Raw genomic sequence first — 19,832 nt, 5'->3', positions numbered from 1 at the left:
GCCACTTCCGCCCACCCTCCCCCACTCCCTCTCCTCGCTCCTATTGGTTCGCGCCTCACTCTGTCCCCGCCTCTTCCGTTCCGCGTAACCAATGGGATGCGCGGATGCACAGCCGCTCGACCAATGAGAGGAGGCGATGCTGCGGGGTGCGTCGAGGGTGTGGGCGCCGCCATGGGGGTGAAGCTGGAGGTGTTCCGGGTACGGAAATGAGGGGGGACATGGGGGGTCTAAATGGGGGGACCGGAAGTGACGTGTGTGTCCCCTTTATTGCCGTCCCCCCCCCCAACAGATGCTGCTGTACTTGTCGTTCCCGGTCGGGGTGTTCTGGGTGTCCAACCAGGCGCAGTACTTCCAGCAGTTCGTGCTGAAGAGGAGGGTGAGAAATGGGGGGGCGTTAAAATGGGGGGGGGGATTAAAATGGAGGGTGGGGGGGGGCGCAGAGGGGGTGGCACCATATTGGGGGGGGCGGGCATTAAAATGGGGGGGAGGGGAGGGGCTTCATATGGGGGGGGCACCAAAATGGGGGGGGGGGGGCATCACATTGGGGGTGGGGGGGGCACCATATGGGGGGGGGGCATTAAGATGGGGGGGAGGGGAGGGGCTTCATATGGGGGGGGGGGGCATCACATTGGGGATGGGGGGGGCACCATATGGGGGGGGGGCACCCGGAGGGTGGGCATCACATGGGGGGGGGGGTATTAAAATGTGGGGGGGGGAGGGGGGGCTTCATATTGGGGGGGGGGGAGGCATACAAATGGTGGGGGGAATCACATTGGGGGGGGCACACAGAGAAGGGGGGGCAAGGTGTGTGTGGGGGAGGGGGGGACCCAAAATGGGGGGGGCGGGGAGGGGGGGCACACAAAGGGTGGGCATCACATGGGGGGGGGGGATTAAAATGAGGGGGGGGGGGCACCATATTGGGGGGGGGGCATTAAAATGGGGGGAGGCATACAAAATGGGAGGGGCATCACATGGGGGGGGGCATTAAGATGGGGGGGGGCACCATATTGGTGGGGGGGGCATTAAAATGGGGAGGGGGATTAAATTGGAGGGGGGGCACCATATGGGGGGGGCATTAAAATGGGGGGGGGAGTGGGGGGTATTAAAAAGGGGGGGGGCACACAAAGGGTGGGCATCATATGGGGGGGGCATTAAAATGGGGGGGGGGGAATGCACAGAGGGGGGGGCACCATATTGGGGGGGGACATTAAAATGGGAGGGGGGGGGCACCATATTTGGGGGGGGTGATATACATGGGGGGGGAGGGCACTAAAATGAGGGGGGGGCACGGGGGGGGGGGCATTAAAATGGGGGGGGGGGGCACAGAGGGAGGGGGCAAGGCGGGGTGGGGAGGGGCACCAAAATGGGGGGGGGGGGGGGCACACAAAGGGTGGGCATCATATGGGGGGGGGGGGCATTCAAATAGGGGGAGGGGGGGGGGCACACAGCAGGGGGGGCAAGGTGTGTGTGGGGGGGGCTTCATGTGGGGGGGGCATTAAAATGGGAGGGGGGGTGGGCACAGGGGGGGGGCACCATTTTGGGGGGGGGGGGACACAGCAGGGGGGGGCAAGGTGGGGGGGGGGCGGGCTTCATATGGGGGGGCACCATATTGGGGGGGGGGACAGAGGGGGGGAGGTTAAGGTTTGTGGGGGGGAGCTTCATATGGGGGGGGGCGTTAAAATGGGGGGGGGGGCACAGAGGGGGGGGCATCACATTGGGGGGGGGGGGCACATAGAGGAGGGGGGGCAGGGTGTGTGTGTGGGGGGCTTCATATGGGGGGGGGGGCACCAAAATGGGGGGGGGGCACGGGGGGGGGGCGCCATATTGGGGGGGGGGGCATTAAAATGGGGGGGGGCACAGAGGGGGGGGGCAAGGCGGGGTGGGGAGGGGCACCAAAATGGGGGGGGGGGGGCACACAAAGGGTGGGCATCATATGGGGGGGGGGGCACACAGCAGGGGGGGCAAGGTGTGTGTGGGGGGGGCTTCATGTGGGGGGGGCATTAAAATGGGAGGGGGGGTGGGCACAGGGGGGGGGCACCATATTGGGGGGGGACATTAAAATGGGGGGGGGGAGCACAAGGGGGGGGGCACCATATTTGGGGGCAGGGGAAGATACACGGGGGGGGGGGGCATTAAAATGGGGGAGGGGATACGGGGGGGGGCATTGAAATGGGGGGGGGGGGGAGTATTAAAATGGAGGGGGGGGCACAAAGGGTGGGCATCACATGGGGGGGGGCATTAAAATGGGGGGCGGGGGGGGGGCACCATATGGGGGGGGGCATTAAAATGGGGGGGGGGGGGGAGCACAAGGGGGGGGGCACCATATTTGGGGTGGGTGATATACATGGGGGGGGAGGGCATTAAAATGGGAGGGGGAAACGGGGGGGGGGCATTGAAATGGGGGGGGGGGAGTATTGAAATGGGGGGGGGCACAAAGGGTGGGCATCACATGGGGGGGGTATTAAAATGGGGGTCGGCTTCATATGGGGGGGGGCACCAAAATGGTGGGGGGGTGGGCACACAAATGGGGGGGGTATTAAAATGGGGGGGGGGGTTACCATATTGGGAGGGGGAATACGGGGGGGGAAGGTGTAGGTGGGGGGGGGCTTCATATGGGGGGGGCACCAAAATGGGAGGGGGAATGACATGGGGGGGCATTAAAATGGGGGGGTGGAACACAAGTGGGGGGGGTACCATATTTTGGGGGGGGGGAGGGCATTAAAATGGGGGGGGGTCACCATATTTGGGGGGGGAACACAGAGTGGGGGGCAAGGTGTGTGGGAGGGGGGAACACGGGGGGGGGGGGCAAGGTGTGTGTGGTGGGGGCTTCAATTGGGGGAGGCACACGGGGGGGGCATGGCATGGGGTGGGCATTAAAATGGGGGGGGGACTTCATGGGGGGGGGGGCACGCAAAGGGTAGGCATTACATGGGGGGGGGGTGCCCAAATGGGGGGGTCAGGGGGAGGGCTGTGCTGATGGCTCCCTCCCATTGCAGAGAGAGATCTTCCCTCCGGACAACCCCGAGAGGGTGAGATGGGACCCCAAAGTGACCCCAAAGTGACCCTAAATCATCCCCCATTGTCCTCAATGCTTCCCCCTGTTGTGGGGTGCCCCAAATATCCCCATCCCTGTCCCCATAACCCCATATCCTCATGTCCCCCATATCCCCATTGCCATTCCTTTATCCCTATCCCTGTCCCTATATCCCAATTACCATCCCCATTGCCGTCCCCATATCCCCATTGCCGTCCCTTTTATCCCCATTGCCATCCATATATCCCCATTGCCGTCCCTTTTATCCCCATTGCCATCCATATATCCCCATTGCCGTCCCCATATCCCTATTGCCGTCCCCATATCCCCATTGCCGTCCCCATATCCCTATTGCCGTCCCCATATCCCCATTGCTGTCCCTTTATCTCCATTACGGACCCTATATCCCCATTGCCGTCCCTATATCCCTGTTGCCGTCCCCATATCCCCATTGCCGTCCCTTTATCTCCATTACCGTCCCCATATCCCCATTGCCGGCCCCATATCCCTTTATCCCTATTACTGTCCCTATATCCCTATATCCCCATTTCTGTCCCTATATCCCTATATCCCCATTTCCATCCCTATATCCCTTTATCCCATTGCTGTCCCTATATCCCTATATCCCCATTGCTGGCCCCATATCTCCATTACCGTCCCCATATCCCCATTGCCGGCCCTATATCCCTATATCCCTATATCCCTTTATCCCATTACCGTCCCTATATCCCTATATCCCTATATCCCTTTATCCCTTTATCCCATTACCGTCCCTATATCTCTATATCCCTATATCCCTATATCCCATTACCATCCCTTTATCCCTATATCCCATTGCCGGCCCCTTTCCCCGCAGCGCCGCCAGGTGGCAGCACTGAAGCAGCGGGTGCTGCAGCTCCAGGAGCAGCGAGCGCTGAAGGACACGCGTGGGTAGGGGGCAGCAGGAGGACCCCGACCCCATGGGGACAACATGGGGACCCCGACCCCATAGGGACAACAGGGGGACACCGACCCCATAGGGACAACATGGGGACACCGACCCCATAGGGACAACAGGGGGACACCGACCCCATAGGGACACAATGAGGACCCCATGAAGACCCCAACGTGGGGACCCCATGAAGACCCCAACCCCATAGGGACACCAGGAGGACCCCGACCCCATAGGGACAACATGGGGACACCAACCCCATAGGGACACTATGAAGACCCCGACCCCATAGGGACAACATGGGGACCCCGACCCCATAGGGACACCACATGAAGACCCCAACCCTATTTGGACAACGTGAAGACCCCAACCCCATAGGGACAACATGGGGACACCGACCCCATAGGGACAACATGAGGACCCCGACCCCATAGGGACACTATGAGGACCCCAACGTGAGGACACCATGAAGACCCCAACCCCATGGGGACACCGCGAGGACCCCAACCCCATATGGACAACGTGAAGACCCCAACCCTATACAGACAACATGAGGACCCCAGCCCCACAGGGACACCATGAAGACCCCAACCCCATGGGGACACCATGAGGACCCCAACCCCATAGGGACAATATGAGGACCCCAACCCCATAAGGACACCATGAAGACCCTGACCCCATAGGGACCCCATGAAGACCCCAACCCCATGGGGATCCCATGAGGACCCCAACCCAATAAGGACCCCATGAAGACCCCAATGTGGGCACACCATGAAGACCCCAACCCCATGGGGACACTGCGAGGACCCCGACCCCATGAGGACACCATGAAGACCCCGACCCCATAGGGACCTCAACAACATGAGGACCCCAACCCCATAAGGACCCCATGAAGACCCCAACGTGGGCACACCATGAAGACCCCAACCCCATGGGGACACCATGAAGACCCCAACCCTATTTGGACAACATGAGGACCCCAACCCCATAGGGACACAATGAAGACCCTGACCCCATAGAGTCATCATGAGGACCCTGACCCCATAGGGACACCACATGAAGACTGACCCCATAGGGACACCACATGAAGACCCCAACCCCATATGGACAACATGAAGATCCCAACCCTATATGGACAACATGAGGACCCCAGCCCCATGGAGACCCCATGAGGACCCCAACCCAATAAGGACCCCATGAAGACCCCATCGTGGGCACACCATGAAGACCCCAACCCCATAAGGACACCATGAGGACCCCAACCCCATGGGGACCCCATGAAGACCCCAACCCCATAGGGACAACATGAAGACCCCAACCCTATACAGACAACATGAGGACCCCAACCCCATTGGGACACCGTGAAGACCCCAGCCCCATAGAGTCACCATGAGGACCCTGACCCCATGGGGACACCACATGAGGACCCCAACCCCATACAGACAACATGAGGACCCCAGCCCCATAGGGACACCATGAAGAACCCAACTCCATAGGGACACCATGAAGACCCCAACGTGGCGTCCCCATGAAGACCCCAACCCCATAAGGAAACCATGAGGACCCCGACCCCATACCATGAAGACCCCAATGTAGGGACAACCATGAGGACCCCGACCCCATGGAGACACCATGAAGACCCCAACCCCATAGGGACACCATGAGGACCCCAACCCCATGGAGACACCATGAAGACCCCAACCCCATAGGGACAATATGAGGACCCCAACCCCATAAGGACCCCATGAAGACCCCGACCCCATAAGGACACCATGAGGACCCCAACCCCATATGGACCCCAATGCCATGAGGACGTGGGACCACCAATGGGGTCACAGGGCTGAATATGGCCATATGGGGGGGGAGGGGGGGGGGGGGCAGTGGGTAATAAATGGCAGCAGGTTGTGGTGACAAAGGGGTCTTTTGGGGTGATAAGAGGGTCCCCAATGTGATGGGGGGGGTCCCCAAGGTGATAAGAGGGTTCCCAGGGTGATGGGGGGGGGGTAGGTGACAGATGTGTCCCCAAATTGATAAGGGGGTCCCCAAAGTGACACGGGGGTTCAAAGCACCACCAAGAAATGGGGTTGGATCACCAAGATTTGGTCCAAATCATAACCCAGAGGTCAAAAACCAAAATATCAACAAACAACCCCAAAATCTTCTCATCATCCCTTCACCAAATCAAACCCCATTTGGGTCCACCCACCCCCCCATCCCGCCCCCCAAATCCATTTTCAGCACCTCCTCCACACCGAACAGCTCCCTTCCCCTTGGGTTCAGTTCAGCTCCTTCGTAGCTCATTTTACCTTTATTCCCCTTAATTTTTAGTGTCTTTTGTCCTTTTCTTACTGATTTCGCCCCATTTTGGTCCCATTAGCAGCTCCGTTCACAGATCCAGGCCTCGGGGCTGGTACATGTAACGTCGTTCCAGAACCCATTGGAAGATACAGTGGCACAATCCTCCCCGTGTTCACCCACGTTGTTGGGTTCACCTTTCCTCCAGAACCTGAGCAAAAAAAGGGGGATAAAACGACCACAATTTGGGTGAAAAACTCAACATTTGATCATCCATCGGGGTTTTATGGCTTTGGGGCTCCTTCTTTTTAGGTGGTATTAAACTGGTTTGACACCAAAACCCGATACAGCCCCATTTCTCTTGGGATCCCCAAGATCCCGTCCAACCCAACCCAACCCAATGGACACCATGGTTCTGTGGCCTTTAAGATCCCTTCCAACCCAACCCAATGGACTCCATGGTTCCGTGGCCTCTAAGTTCCCTTCCAACCCAACCCAACTTGCTCCTTGGTTCCATGGCCTTTAAGATCCCTTCCAATCCAACCCAACCCAACCCGACCCCCTTCCAACCCAACCTAACCCGCTCCGTGGTTCTGAGGCCTTTAAGATCCCTTCCAAACCAACCCAATGGACTCCATGGTTCTGTTGTCTTTAAGATCCCTTCTAACCCAACCCAACCCAACCCAACCCCCTTCCATCCCAACCCAACCTGATCCGTGGTTCTGAGGCCTTTAAGATCCTTTCCAATCCAACCCAACCCATACCAGGACTCCATGGTTCCATGGCCTTTAAGATCCCTTCCAACCCAACCCAACCCAACCCAACTCACTCCATGGTTCTGTGCTCTTTGAAGACCCCCTTCCAACCCAACCCAACCCAATGGACTTCATGGTTCCGAGACCTTTAAGATCCCTTCCAACCCAACCCAACCTGTTCCATGGTTCTATGGCCTTTAAGATTCCTTCCAACCCAACCCAATGGACTCCATGGTTCTGTTGTCTTTAAGATCCCTTCTAACCCAACCCAACCCAACCCGACCCCCTTCCATCCCAACCCAACCCACTCCATGGTTCCATGGCCTTTAAGTTCCCTTCCAACCCAACCCAACCCAATGGACACCATGGTTCCGTGGCCTTTAAGTTCCCTTCCAACCCAACCCAACCCATGGTTCCGTGGCCTTTAAGTTCCCTTCCAACCCAACCCAACTTGCTCCTTGGTTCCATGGCCTTTAAGATCCCTTCCAATCCAACCCAACCCAACCTGACCCCCGTCCAACCCAACCCAACCCGCTCCATGGTTCTGAGGCCTTTAAGATCCCTTCCAGCCCAACCCATTCCAGTACTCAATGGTTCTGAGGCCTTTAAGTTCCCTTCCATCCCAACCCAACCTGCTCCGTGGTTCTATGGCCTTTAAGATCCCTTCTAACCCAATCCAACCCAACCCAACCTGATCCCCTTCCAACCCAACCCAACACAACACAACTCACTCCATGGTTCTGTGCTCTTTGAAGACTCCCTTCCAACCCAACCCAACCCAATGGACTCCATGGTTCCGAGACCTTTAAGATCCCTTCCAACCCAACCCATTCTGTTCCATGGTTCTATGGCCTTTAAGATCCCTTCCAACCCAACCCATTCCATTACTCTATGGTTCTATGGCCTTTAAGATCCCTTCCAACCCAATCCAACCCAACCCAACCTGATCCCCTTCCAACCCAACCCAACCTGCCCCATGGTTCTGTGGCCTTTAAGATCCAGCCCAACATTCCTCCCATCTCTCCCTCTGCACCTTTAGGTGCCACAAAACCTTTTTCTCTGCTAAACCATCGCATTACTGTGTTACTATGGGTTCTATGGGGCAAAAGAACAGGGGAAAAACCAGCTGTTTTGGGAAGGGGGACGTACGAGATAGAGAGGGGTTGGCCATCCAACCATTCCCATTCGCCTTCTCGGTTCATGTCATTCAGGCCAAGCCAAAAGGCTCGGATCTCCATGATGTGATTGGCCAGAAATTTCTGCAAAATAAGGGAAAATGAGCCAAAATAAGCAAAAATAAGGGTAGGAAATGGGGGAGCACCATCCTTTGTGGAGTAACCATGAGGTGGGAGGGGAAATAATGGCGATAAATGGATTGAAATTGAGGACTGATGGAGGGAGAAGCTTTTTCTACCCTATTTAATGCTTGCAAAGCTGAGATGGTGAAACCAAAGTAGCCAAAGTGGGATGGAGGTGGTTTAAATTGGGTTGAAAAACACAAAGTTGGGGTTGGGATTGCCCAAAGGAACTCCAAAACTTCATTGGATCCCAATGAAATTCCTATCTCTATTTCAAGGATAGATCGGCCCGTTTTGGTTCAATCCCATCAAAAACCTCAAGTCTGGGGGCTGTGGATGATTCGAGTAGGTAACACTGGAGCCTGATGCCCTTTTAAATGAGTTCCAATGGGGCTTTTGGGGTCTTTTGGGGTTGTTTTAGGGGGGGATCGTACAACTTACATTCTCCATCTCGCTGTTGACGATGGCCAAGTGAGCACCCAACATGGAACAAGCAGCTCGAGCTTCGATCCACGTCTTCCCCTCGGAGGAGAAATAATAGCAGGTCTTAGCGAACTGCTGCCAACCCACAGGGCAGCTGGTGCAGAACATCTCTATGGGGGAAAACAAGGGGAAAATGGTAAAAAAAGAGGAAATAGGGGGTATTTTAGGAGGGGATGCAGCTCCCATTATCACCTGTGAGGTTCCGGGTCTCCTCTATGGTGGTGCTAAGCAAAGTGGAGATGCGGTTCTGCTCTTGCTTCAGCTCTTCCAGCTGCTTCAATGCAGGTTGCAATGCTTCCCTTCCTTCTATAGAACCAAACAGACCAAAAACAGCCATTTTTGGGGCCACAGTGGACATACTTCATCTCCCTTCCTCTTCTCTTTGGCAGCTCCAAACCGCAGCCAACAAAGGAGCTTTTAGTTGTGTTCCTCAATCAAAGCACTATAAGAAAAGGCTCTTCTTTCCCCTTCTACCCCATTGATATCCAACACAATGAGGCTCCAAACCCATTAAGACCATCCCAACCCCATTAATATAAGCCAGGCTCTCACCCAGGGCTTGGATCCGATCCTTCATCTCCATCCCACACTCAGCTCTGCACTGCTCCATCTTCTGCTGCACCTCCTCCACTTCTCTTGACACTGTAAGGAGGAAATCTCCCCTTCTGTATCTCATTTACATTGCTTAATTAACCCTTAATTACTCCATTATCCCAATCCCACCTTCCTATTTCCATACCATTTAGAAGGTGGCTGTGAATCACCCGGAGCTCGGCTGAGAGCTGCGTATCTAATAGGGAAATAAGAGGAGAAAACTCAAAGCAAACCCATTCGTGGTCATCTCCAACCCCATAGGAAGCATTTTGGGGTGGATTTTAAGGGAAAAAAGCCCATTTTTCATACCGAGGCCCTGCTGGACCTTGGAGAGGTTGTGCCAGGCTGTGCTGTGGCTCTGCTTGTCTTGCAGTCGTGCTCGCTCCAGTTCTTCTTGCATTGCAGATACTGGGGAGAGGAGTTTGACTTCAATCCACATCCAGCCCATCCTTCTGGGCTCTTTGAAGACCCCCTTCCAACCCAATCCATCCCAGGACTCCATGGTTCCATGGCCTTTAAGATCCCTTCCAACCCAACCCAACCCACTCCATGGTTCCATGGCCTTTAAGATCCCTTCCAACCCAACCCAACCCACTCCATGGTTCTAATAACCATTGGTAGATTTAAATCAGGCTGTTTTCCTTGTGTGTGAGCAATCCTTGCTCTTTTCAGATAGTACTATGAGCGTGTGGCACATATTTAGCATCTGTCCATATGATTAAAGCTCTTGTCAAGGTAGTTATTTCAGCCTTCTGAGGGGAAGTCCCCACAGCTGGTGGTTGTGCTTCGATTACCTGGTCAGTAGCAGTTACTGCATGTCCTGCCTTACAGTCTCCTTGTCTCATAAAACTGCAGCTGCTGGTAACCCAGGTGTCTTCTGCATCTTCTAAGGGTTCGTCCTTCAGGTTCGACTGACCGGCTGGAATGTGCAGCTTCAGTTGATTCAAAGCAGTCATGTAATACTGGTTCTCCGGGAGTTCCGCTAAGGAAAGATACTGGGTTGACAATATTAGTCACAATTATTTCTACATCATCTTGCTCTACCAGGATGGCCTGGTATTTCAGGAATCTTTGGGGTGAGAGCCAATGAACTAATGTCCCCCTTTTGCCTCCAATACAGTAAACACTGTATGAGATATTAAAACTGGTGTCCTTTGGCCCAGTGTAGATTTATAGGCTTCTTGAATATTGAACACCAGTGCAGCCACTGCCCTCAGGCACCATCCCTTACTCACTTCAAGCTGTTTGAGGTTTACCATCAGTCCGTAGCTGTGTATCCATGGTCAGCACCCTCCTGTCATTCCTGGGAACGTATGGAGTTCCTTGGCAGTTTGCAGCTCAGGGGCTTAGCAGATGGCTTCTTTCTAGGCAGTCCTTAAGGTTCAAAGTCCAGCTGTAATTTCTGAGTTATTTGTGCTTTCTGTAAACCAAGAAACTCAGCAAACTCTCAGTCTATTGTACACAGTCCTTTTGTTGCTGTGGCAACAAAACATGTCAGTTCCATGGACTTTAAGATCCCTTCCAACCCAACCCAACCCACTCCATGGTTCCATGGCCTTTAAGATCCCTTCCAACCCAACCCAACCCACTCCATGGTTCCATGGACTTTAAGATCCCTTCCAGCCCAACCCAACCTATTTCCATGGCTCTGTGGCCTTTAAGATTCATCCAAACCCATCTCAGGACTCAATGGTTCTTCGACCTTTATGATCCCTTCCAACCCAACCCATTATTTGATTCCATGCTTCTACATTTATGGTCCCTTCCAACCAAAACCATTGTAGGATTCCACAATGTTCCTATTCTAACCCAAATCGCTCTATGATTCTATGATCTTTAAGGACCTTTCCAACCCATTCAATCATCCCATGGTTCTATGACCTGTAAGGTTCCTTCCAACCCAACCCATCCTTCTGTTCTCTGACCTTTAAGGACCTCTCCAACCCAACCCACTCTATCATCCCAGGGTTCTATGACCTTTAAGGACCTCTCCAACCCAACCCATTCTATCATCCCATGGTTCTATGACCTTTAAGGACCTCTCCAACCCAACCCACTCTATCATCCCATGGTTCTATGATCTTTAAGGACCTCTCCAACCCAACCCATTCTATCATCCCATGGTTCTATGATCTTTAAGGACCTCTCCAACCCAACCCATTCTATCATTCCAGGGTTCTATGACCTTTAAGGACCTCTCCAACCCAACCCACTCTATCATTCCAGGGTTCTATGACCTTTAAGGACCTCTCCAACCCAACCCACTCTATCATTCCAGGGTTCTATGACCTTTAAGGACCTCTCCAACCCAACCCATTCTATCATCCCATGGTTCTATGACCTTTAAGGACCTCTCCAACCCAACCCATTCTATCATCCCATGGTTCTATGACCTTTAAGGACCTCCCCAACCCAACCCACTCTATCATCCCATGGTTCTATGACCTTTAAGGACCTCCCCAACCCAACCTACTCTATCATTCCATGGTTCTATGACCTTTAAGGACCTCTCCAACCCAACCCACTCTATCATCCCATGGTTCTATGACCTTTAAGGACCTCTAAAACCCAACCCACTCTATCATCCCAGGGTTCTATGACCTTTAAGGACCTCTCCAACCCAACCCATTCTATCATTCCAGGGCTCTATGACCTTTAAGGACCTCTCCAACCCAACCCACTCTATCGTCCCAGGGTTCTATGACCTTTAAGGACCTCTCCAACCCAACCCACTCTATCGTCCCAGGGTTCTATGACCTTTAAGGACCTCTCCAACCCAACCCACTCTATCGTCCCAGGGTTCTATGACCTTTAAGGACCTCCCCAACCCAACCCATTCTATCATTCCAGGGTTCTATGACCTTTAAGGACCTCTCCAACCCAACCCATTCTATCATCCCATGGTTCTATGACCTTTAAGGACCTCTCCAACCCAACCCATTCTATCATCCCATGGTTCTATGACCTTTAAGGACCTCTCCAACCCAACCCACTCTATCATTCCAGGGTTCTATGACCTGTAAGGAACTTTCCAACCCAACCCATCCTTCTGTTCTGTGACCTTTAAGGACCCGTGAGCACAGCACCATCCTCACCTCTTCTGCTGTTGGCAATGCTAAGAGCCACGAGGAAGATAAAGCTGAGGGCCAGCAGCAGGGCCAGCAGTGCAATAGGTCTTTGTGGGGGTGAGGGCAGGAACGACAGCACTGCTGAGGACATAAAAGGGGGAAAAAAGGGTAAAACAGCCCCAAAAAATCCCCTCCACCTTTAGGGCAACAGCACAGTGTGGTGAGACCCCATCAACGCCCCCTCAATAAGCTCCAATGCCAAATTCCCCCCTCTCAACCTATTTCCTTTTGATCACAACCTGATAGAGAAAACAAGAGTCCAAACGTAGCCTCGATTTTGCCTTAAAGATCCCCATTAACAGCTGGAAGACCCCAGTTCTATCAAGTTTGGGTTGCTTGTACCTCTATAGGGTGCTTTCCTTGGGGGCTGGTCCTTGATTTTGCCTTAAAGATCCCCATTAAGAGCTGGAAGACCCCAGTTCTATCGAGTTTGGGTTGCTTGTACCTCTATAGGGTGCTTTCCTTGGGGGCTGGTCCTCCAGCAGCATGTCCTTGTTGAGCTCCCAGTTCTCATCAGCCCCAACGTTCTGGGCCATCTCTGATCCTTCTTTAACCCCCCACCCCATAAAAAAAAAAGCTCTCTCCCATTTTATTTATGGGGTTGGGAAAACACGTCAACTCTTCCGGGGTTGGTTGGTTTAAGGGGGAAGGAAGGGGGGGTTAAAGGGGGGGGGGGGGGGGAAGTGAATGTTGTTTCAGCATCTTGATTTCCATAGAAAAGAATAGAAAATAATCCCCCCCCCCCCCCCCCCCCCCCCCAAAGCAGCCCACAACAAGGAGAACAATAAACAACCACATAAAGAACCAACGACATTAAGTGCAAGCTCAGCAACTTTGACGGCAGCTGACTCGCTCGTGGGCACGTGATACGGCCCTTCCTCGGCTGAGTGATGGGAGAGAGAGCTAAAATAGCTAAAACGCCTGAAAAACACTTAAAAAACACTTAGAACATGCCTAAAACACGCCTAAAACACACCTAAAACATGTCTGAAACACACCTAAGACACACCTAAAACATGTCTAAAATACGCCTAAAACACACCTAAAACATGTCTGAAACACACCTAAAACATGTCTGAAACATGCCTAAAACACACCTAAAACATGCCTAAAACACACCTAAGATATGTCTAAAACACGCCTAAAACAAGTGTAAAAAACAACTAAAACATGTCTAAAATACAGCTAAAAACACGCCTAAAACACGTCTAAAACATGCCTAAAACACACCTAAAACATGCCTAAAACACACCTAAGATATGTCTAAAACACGCCTAAAACAAGTGTAAAAAACAACTAAAACATGTCTAAAATACAGCTAAAAACACGCCTAAAACACGTCTAAAACATGCCTAAAACAAACACCTAAAACACATCGAAAACACACCTGAAACACACCTGAAAACATGCCTAAAACACACTTAAACATGCCTAAAACAACACCTAAAACATGCCTAAAAACACACTTAAAACATGCCTAATCCACCCCTAAAACATGCCTAAGACACACCTGAGACACGCCTAAAAACCACATAAAACATGCCTAAAACACGCCTAAAATATGCCTATAACATGCCTACAACACACCTAAAAACCACCTAAAACACGCCTAAAAAAACATCTAAAGCACTCCTGAAACACATCTAGAACATGCTTAAAACACACCTAAAAACCACCTAAAACACGCCTAAAAACCACCTAAAACATGCTGAAAACTTGCCTAAAATCTGCCTAAAACACGCTTAAAAAACACACTTAAAACACACCTAAATACCACCTAAAACACACCTAAAAACACATCTAAAACCCACCTAAACCACCCATAAAACACGCCTAAGACATGCCTAAGACACACCTAAAACACGGCTAAAAACACATATATTACATGCCTATAACATGCTTAAAACATGCCTAAAACATGCCTAAAAAACACACTTAAAACACACCTAAATACCACCTAAAACACGCCTAAAAACACATCTAAAACCTGCCTAAACCACCCCTAAAACATGCCTAAAACATGCCTAAGACACACCTAAAACACAGCTAAAAACACATATATTACATGCCTATAACATGCTTAAAACATGCCTAAAATATGCCTATAACATGCCTACAACACGGCTCAAAACATATCTATTACATGCCTATAACATGCTTAAAACATGCCTAAAACACGCTTAAAAAACACACTTAAAACACACCTAAATACCACCTAAAACACACGTAAAAACAAATCTAAAACACGCCTAAACCACCCCTAAAACACGCCTAAAACACGGCTAAAAACACATCTATTACATGCCTATAACATGCCTAAAACATGCCTAAAAACCACCTAATACATGCCTAAAACACGGCTCAAAACATATCTATTACATGCCTATAACATGCTTAAAACATGCCTAAAACACGCCTAAAAAACACACTTAAAACACACCTAAATACCACCTAAAACACACGTAAAAACAAATCTAAAACACGCCTAAACCACCCCTAAAACACGCCTAAAACACGGCTAAAAACACATCTATTACATGCCTATAACATGCCTAAAACATGCCTAAAAACCACCTAATACATGCCTAAAACACGGCTAAAAACACATCTATTACATGCCTATAACATGCTTAAAACATGCCTAAAACACGCCTTAAAAACACCTAAAACATGCTGAAAACTTGCCTAAAATCTGCCTAAAACACGCTTAAAAACACACTTAAAACACACCTAAATACCACCTAAAACACGCCTAAAAACACATCTAAAACCCACCTAAACCACCCCTAAAACACGCCTAAAACACGGCTAAAAACACATGTATTACATGCCTATAACATGCCTAAAACATGCCTAAAAACCACCTAATACATGCCTAAAACACGTCTAAAAATGCCCAAAACACCCCTAAAACAGCTCTACCAGAAATCCCCCTTTTTAGCCCCAAATTCAGCCCCATTTTCCAGCACAAGGAGTCATCGGTTACAAGGAAACACAAGCAAAAGGTTGAAGGGCCTTCAACTCCAACCCAACTTCCTCTTTTTTACCCAATTTCCCCTTTTTTCCACCCAAAAACCCCATTGGGGAAGTGAATTTGGAGCCCAAAGTTGCCCATTTTCTGCTGTTCTCCTGTATTTTTCTTCTTAGAACCGGAGATTTCGGAGCAGAAAAGAAACGAAACCAGAACTGAATGCGGGGAGAGGAGGAAAAAAGGCCATTTCCCACCCAAAAAACGTCACCCTATAAACCCTCTATAGGGCTTTTGAGTATCAATTTTATGGCCTTTCAGACCCCCCCCCCCAGCCCCATTTTAGGACCTTTCAGACCCCCCCCATAGGCCCATTTTAGGGCCTTTTGGACCCCCACCCAGCCCCATTTTAAGGCCTTTCAGACCCCACCCCAAATACCCCATTTTAGGGCCTTAAAGACACCCCCAACGACCCCATTTTAGGGCCTTAAAGACATCCTTAAACCCCCAAATAGCCCCATTTTAGGGCCTTTCAGACCCCAAAAGGCCCCATTTTAGGGCCTTACAGACACCCCTAATGCCCAAATAGCTCCATTTTAGGGCTTTTCAGACCCCCAAATAGCCCCATTTTAGGGCCTTTCAAACCCCAAACAGCACCATTTTAGGGCCTTTCAGACTCCAACACCCAATGGCCCCATTTTAGGGCCTTTCAGACCCCCAACGCCCCCATTTTAGGGCCTTAAAGACACCCTTAACCCCCAAATAGCCCCATTTTAGCTGCTTTTCAGACCCCCAAAGGCCCCATTTTAGGGCCTTAAAGACACTCAACACCTAAATAGACCCATCTAGGGCCTTTCAGACCCCATTTTAGGGCCTTAATGGACCCCAAACAGCACCATTTTAAGGCCTTACAGACCCCCAAAGGCCCCATTTTAGGGCCTTAAAGACACCTCCAACCCCCAAATAGCCCCATTTTAGGGTCTTTCAAACCCCAAACAGCACCATTTTAGGGCCTTACAGACCCCCTGACCCCCAATGTCCCCATTTTAAGGCCTTACAGACCCCCAACGACCCCATTTTAGGGCTTTTCAGAGCCCCAAAGGCCCCATTTTATGGCCTTTTAGACCCCATTTTAGGGTCTTTTGGACCCCCAACCACCAACGACCCCATTTTAGGGCCTTAAAGACACCCTTAACCCCCAAATAGCCCCATTTTAGGGCTTTTCAGACCCCTAAAGGCCCCATTTTAGGGCCTTAAAGACACTCAACACCTAAATAGACCCATTTTAGGGCCTTTCAGACCCCATTTTAGGGCCTTTTAGACCCCCAAAAACCCCACTTTAGGGCCTTAAAGACACCCATAACCCCCAAATAGCCCCATTTTAGGGCTTTTCAGACCCCCAAAGGCCCCATTTTAGGGCCTTAAAGACACTCAACACCTAAATAGACCCATTTTAGGGCCTTTCAGACCCCATTTTAGGGCCTTAATGGGCCCCCAGCCCCATTTTAAAGCTTTACAGACCCCAAAGGCCCCATTTTAGGGCCTTTTAGACCCCATTTTAGGGTCTTTTGGACCCCCAACCACCAACGACCCCATTTTAGGGCCTTACAGACCTCTTGACCCCCAAATAGCCCCATTTTAGGGCCTTTCAGACCCCCAAAGGCCCCATTTTAGGGCCTTAAAGACCCACGACCCACAAATAGCCCCTTTTTAGTGCCTTTCAGACCCCCAAAGGCCCCATTTTAGGGCCTTACAGACCCCCTGACCCCCAAATAGCCCCATTTTAGGACTTTTCAGACCCCCAAAGGCCCCAGTTTAGGGCCTTTTGGACCCCCAACACCCAAAGGCCCCATTTTAAGGCCTTACAGACCCCCAACGACCCCATTTTAGGGCCTTAAAGACACCCTAACCCACAAATAGCCCCATTTTAGGGCCTTTCGGACTCCCCAAAGGCCCCATTTTAGGGCCTTAAAGACACTCAACACCTAAATAGACCCATTTTAGGGCCTTTCAGACCCCATTTTAGGGCCTTAATGGACATCCAGCCCCATTTTAAGGCCTTACAGACCCCATTTTAGGGCCTTAAAGACACCCTAACCCACAAATAGCCCCATTTTAGGGCCTTACAGACCCCATTTTAGAGCCTTTTGGACCCCCAACCCCCATCAGCCCCATTTTAGGGCCTTTCAGACCCCCAACGACCCCATTTTAGGGCCTTAAAGACCCCCTTAACCCCCAAATAGCCCCATTTTAGGGTTTTTCGGACCCCATTTTAGGGCCTTTCGGACCCCCAACACCGAAAGGCCCCATTTTAAGGCCTTACAGACCCCCAAAGGCCCCATTTTAGGGCCTTAAAGACACCCTTAAACCCCAAATAGCCCCATTTTAGGGCCTTTCAGACCCCCAAAGGCCCCATTTTAGGGCCTTAAAGACACTCAACACCTAAATAGACCCATTTTAGGGCCTTTCAGACCCCATTTTAGGGCCTTAATGGACCCCCAGCCCCATTTTAAAGCTTTACAGACCCCCAAAGGCCCCATTTTAGGGCCTTAAAGACACCCCCCAACACCCAAATAGCCCCATTTTAGGGCCATTCAGCCCCCACCCCCAAAGGCCTCATTTTAGGGCCTTAAAGACACCCTTAACCCCCAAATAGCCCCATTTTAGGGCTTTTCAGACCCCCAAAGGCCCCATTTTGGGGCCTTTCAGACCCCATTTTAGGGACTTTTGGACCCCCAACACCGAAAGGCCCCATTTTAAGGCCTTACAGACCCCCAAAGGCCCCATTTTAGGGCCTTAAAGACACCCTTAACCCCCAAATAGCCCCATTTTAGGGCCTTTCAAACCCCAAACAGCACCATTTTATGGCCTTACAGACCCCCTGACCCCCAATGGCTCCATTTTAGGGCCTTAAAGACACCCTTAACCCCAAATAGCCCCATTTTAGGGCTTTTCAGACCCCCAAATAGCCCCATTTTAGGTCCTTTTGGACCCCCAACCCCCAATGGCCCCATTTTAGGGCCTTTCAGACCCCCAAAGGCCCCATTTTAGGGCCTTAAAGACACCCCCCAACACCCAAATAGCCCCATTTTAGGGCCATTCAGCCCCCACCCCCAAAGGCCCCATTTTAAGGCCTTACAGACACCCCTAACCCCCAAATAGCCCCATTTTAGGGCTTTTCAGACCCCCAAAGTCCCCATTTTAGGGCCTTAAAGACACTCAACACCTAAATAGACCCATTTTAGGGCCTTTCAGACCCCATTTTAGGGCCTTAATGGACCCCCAGTCCCATTTTAAGGCCTTACAGACCCCCAAAGGCCCCATTTTAGGGCCTTACAGACACCCCCAACCCCCAAATAGCCCCATTTTAGGGCCTTTCAGACCCACAAAGGCCCCATTTTAGGGCCTTTCAGACCCCATTTTAGGGCCTTTTGGACCCCCAACCCCCATCAGCCCTATTTTAGGGCCTTTCAGACCCCAAACGACCCCATTTTAGGGCCTTAAAGACACCCTTAACCCCCAAATAGCCCCATTTTAGGGCTTTTCAGACACCCAAAGGCCCCATTTTAGGGCCTTAAAGACACTCAACACCTAAATAGACCCATTTTAGGGCCTTTCAGACCCCATTTTAGGGCCTCAATGGACCCCCAGCCCCATTTTAAAGCCTTACAGACCCCCAAAGGCCCCATTTTAGGGCCGTAAAGACACCATAACCCCCAAATAGCCCCATTTTAGGGCCTTAAAGACACCCTAACCCCCAAATAGCCCCATTTTAGGGTCTTTCAAACCCCAAACAGCACCATTTTATGGCCTTACAGACCCCCTGACCCCCAATGTCCCCATTTTAAGGCCTTACAGACCCCCAACGACCCCATTTTAGGGCCTTAAAGACACCCTAACCCACAAATAGACCCATTTTAGGGCCTTTCAGACCCCATTTTAGGGCCTTAATGGACCCCCAGCCCCATTTTAAAGCCTTACAGACCCCCAAAGGCCCCATTTTAGGGCCTTAAAGACACCTCCAACCCCCAAATAGCCCCATTTTAGGGTCTTTCAAACCCCAAACAGCACCATTTTAGGGCCTTACAGACCCCCTGACCCCCAATGTCCCCATTTTAAGGCCTTACAGACCTCCAACGACCCCATTTTAGGGCTTTTCAGAGCCCCAAAGGCCCCATTTTAGGGCCTTTTAGACCCCATTTTAGGGTCTTTTGGACCCCCAACCACCAACGACCCCATTTTAGGGCCTTTTGGACCCCCAACCCCCAATGGCCCCATTTTAGGGCTTTTCAGAGCCCCAAAGGCCCCATTTTAGAGCCTTTTGGACCCCCAACCCCCATCAGCCC

The 19,832-nt window shown here is 51.5% G+C and overlaps 2 protein-coding genes across 5 annotated transcripts; one reads left to right on the top strand and one right to left on the bottom strand.

The window, feature by feature from the left end:
- The first annotated feature begins 48 nt into the window (after positions 1 to 48).
- On the top strand, positions 49 to 6,600 carry PET100 (PET100 cytochrome c oxidase chaperone). Its single transcript, XM_085535245.1, has 4 exons — positions 49 to 198; positions 290 to 376; positions 2,997 to 3,029; positions 3,891 to 6,600. The coding sequence occupies exons 1-4, from the start codon at positions 97 to 99 to the stop codon at positions 3,966 to 3,968; spliced, it is 300 nt and encodes a 99-aa protein (XP_085391371.1). The 5' UTR covers positions 49 to 96; the 3' UTR covers positions 3,969 to 6,600.
- Positions 6,255 to 13,084, bottom strand: LOC107307536 (CD209 antigen-like protein C). 4 transcript variants are annotated; one of them, XM_085535243.1, is made up of 9 exons: positions 12,861 to 13,084; positions 12,486 to 12,599; positions 9,700 to 9,798; positions 9,536 to 9,586; positions 9,349 to 9,438; positions 8,989 to 9,102; positions 8,755 to 8,906; positions 8,165 to 8,274; positions 6,255 to 6,471 (listed from the first exon to the last, which is right to left on the bottom strand). In XM_085535243.1, exons 3-9 carry the CDS (start codon positions 9,788 to 9,790, stop codon positions 6,339 to 6,341), a joined length of 741 nt encoding a protein of 246 aa, XP_085391369.1. In that variant the 5' UTR covers positions 9,791 to 9,798; positions 12,486 to 12,599; positions 12,861 to 13,084; the 3' UTR covers positions 6,255 to 6,338. The 4 variants fall into 4 exon arrangements, with proteins under 4 accessions (XP_085391369.1, XP_085391370.1, XP_085391367.1 ...); XM_085535244.1 differs by having other exon boundaries at positions 12,486 to 12,596; XM_085535241.1 differs by having other exon boundaries at positions 12,964 to 13,084.
- Between the last annotated feature and the right edge of the window lie 6,748 nt (positions 13,085 to 19,832).

The sequence above is a fragment of the Coturnix japonica genome, unplaced genomic scaffold, assembly GCF_054131305.1.
Source record: "Coturnix japonica strain WE unplaced genomic scaffold, WE-NBRP24 Scf113, whole genome shotgun sequence".
NCBI classification, from domain to species: domain Eukaryota; kingdom Metazoa; phylum Chordata; class Aves; order Galliformes; family Phasianidae; genus Coturnix; species Coturnix japonica.
This window is presented reverse-complemented; position numbering and strand designations above follow the sequence as displayed.

Excerpts from the sequence above, each read along its gene's own strand:
- PET100 (XM_085535245.1), top strand. The coding sequence starts at position 97 with ATGCGCGGATGCACAGCCGCTCGACCAATGAGAGGAGGCGATGCTGCG. Across the intron at positions 199-289 it reads TGAAGCTGGAGGTGTTCCGG|ATGCTGCTGTACTTGTCGTT; the intron begins GTACGGAAATGA and ends CCCCCCCAACAG. Across the intron at positions 3,030-3,890 it reads CTCCGGACAACCCCGAGAGG|CGCCGCCAGGTGGCAGCACT; the intron begins GTGAGATGGGAC and ends CTTTCCCCGCAG.
- LOC107307536 (XM_085535241.1), bottom strand. The coding sequence starts at position 13,084 with ATGGGGTGGGGGGTTAAAGAAGGATCAGAGATGGCCCAGAACGTTGGG. Across the intron at positions 9,799-12,485 it reads CATTGCCAACAGCAGAAGAG|TATCTGCAATGCAAGAAGAA; the intron begins GTGAGGATGGTG and ends TCCTCTCCCCAG. Across the intron at positions 9,587-9,699 it reads CAAGGTCCAGCAGGGCCTCG|ATACGCAGCTCTCAGCCGAG; the intron begins GTATGAAAAATG and ends TTTCCCTATTAG.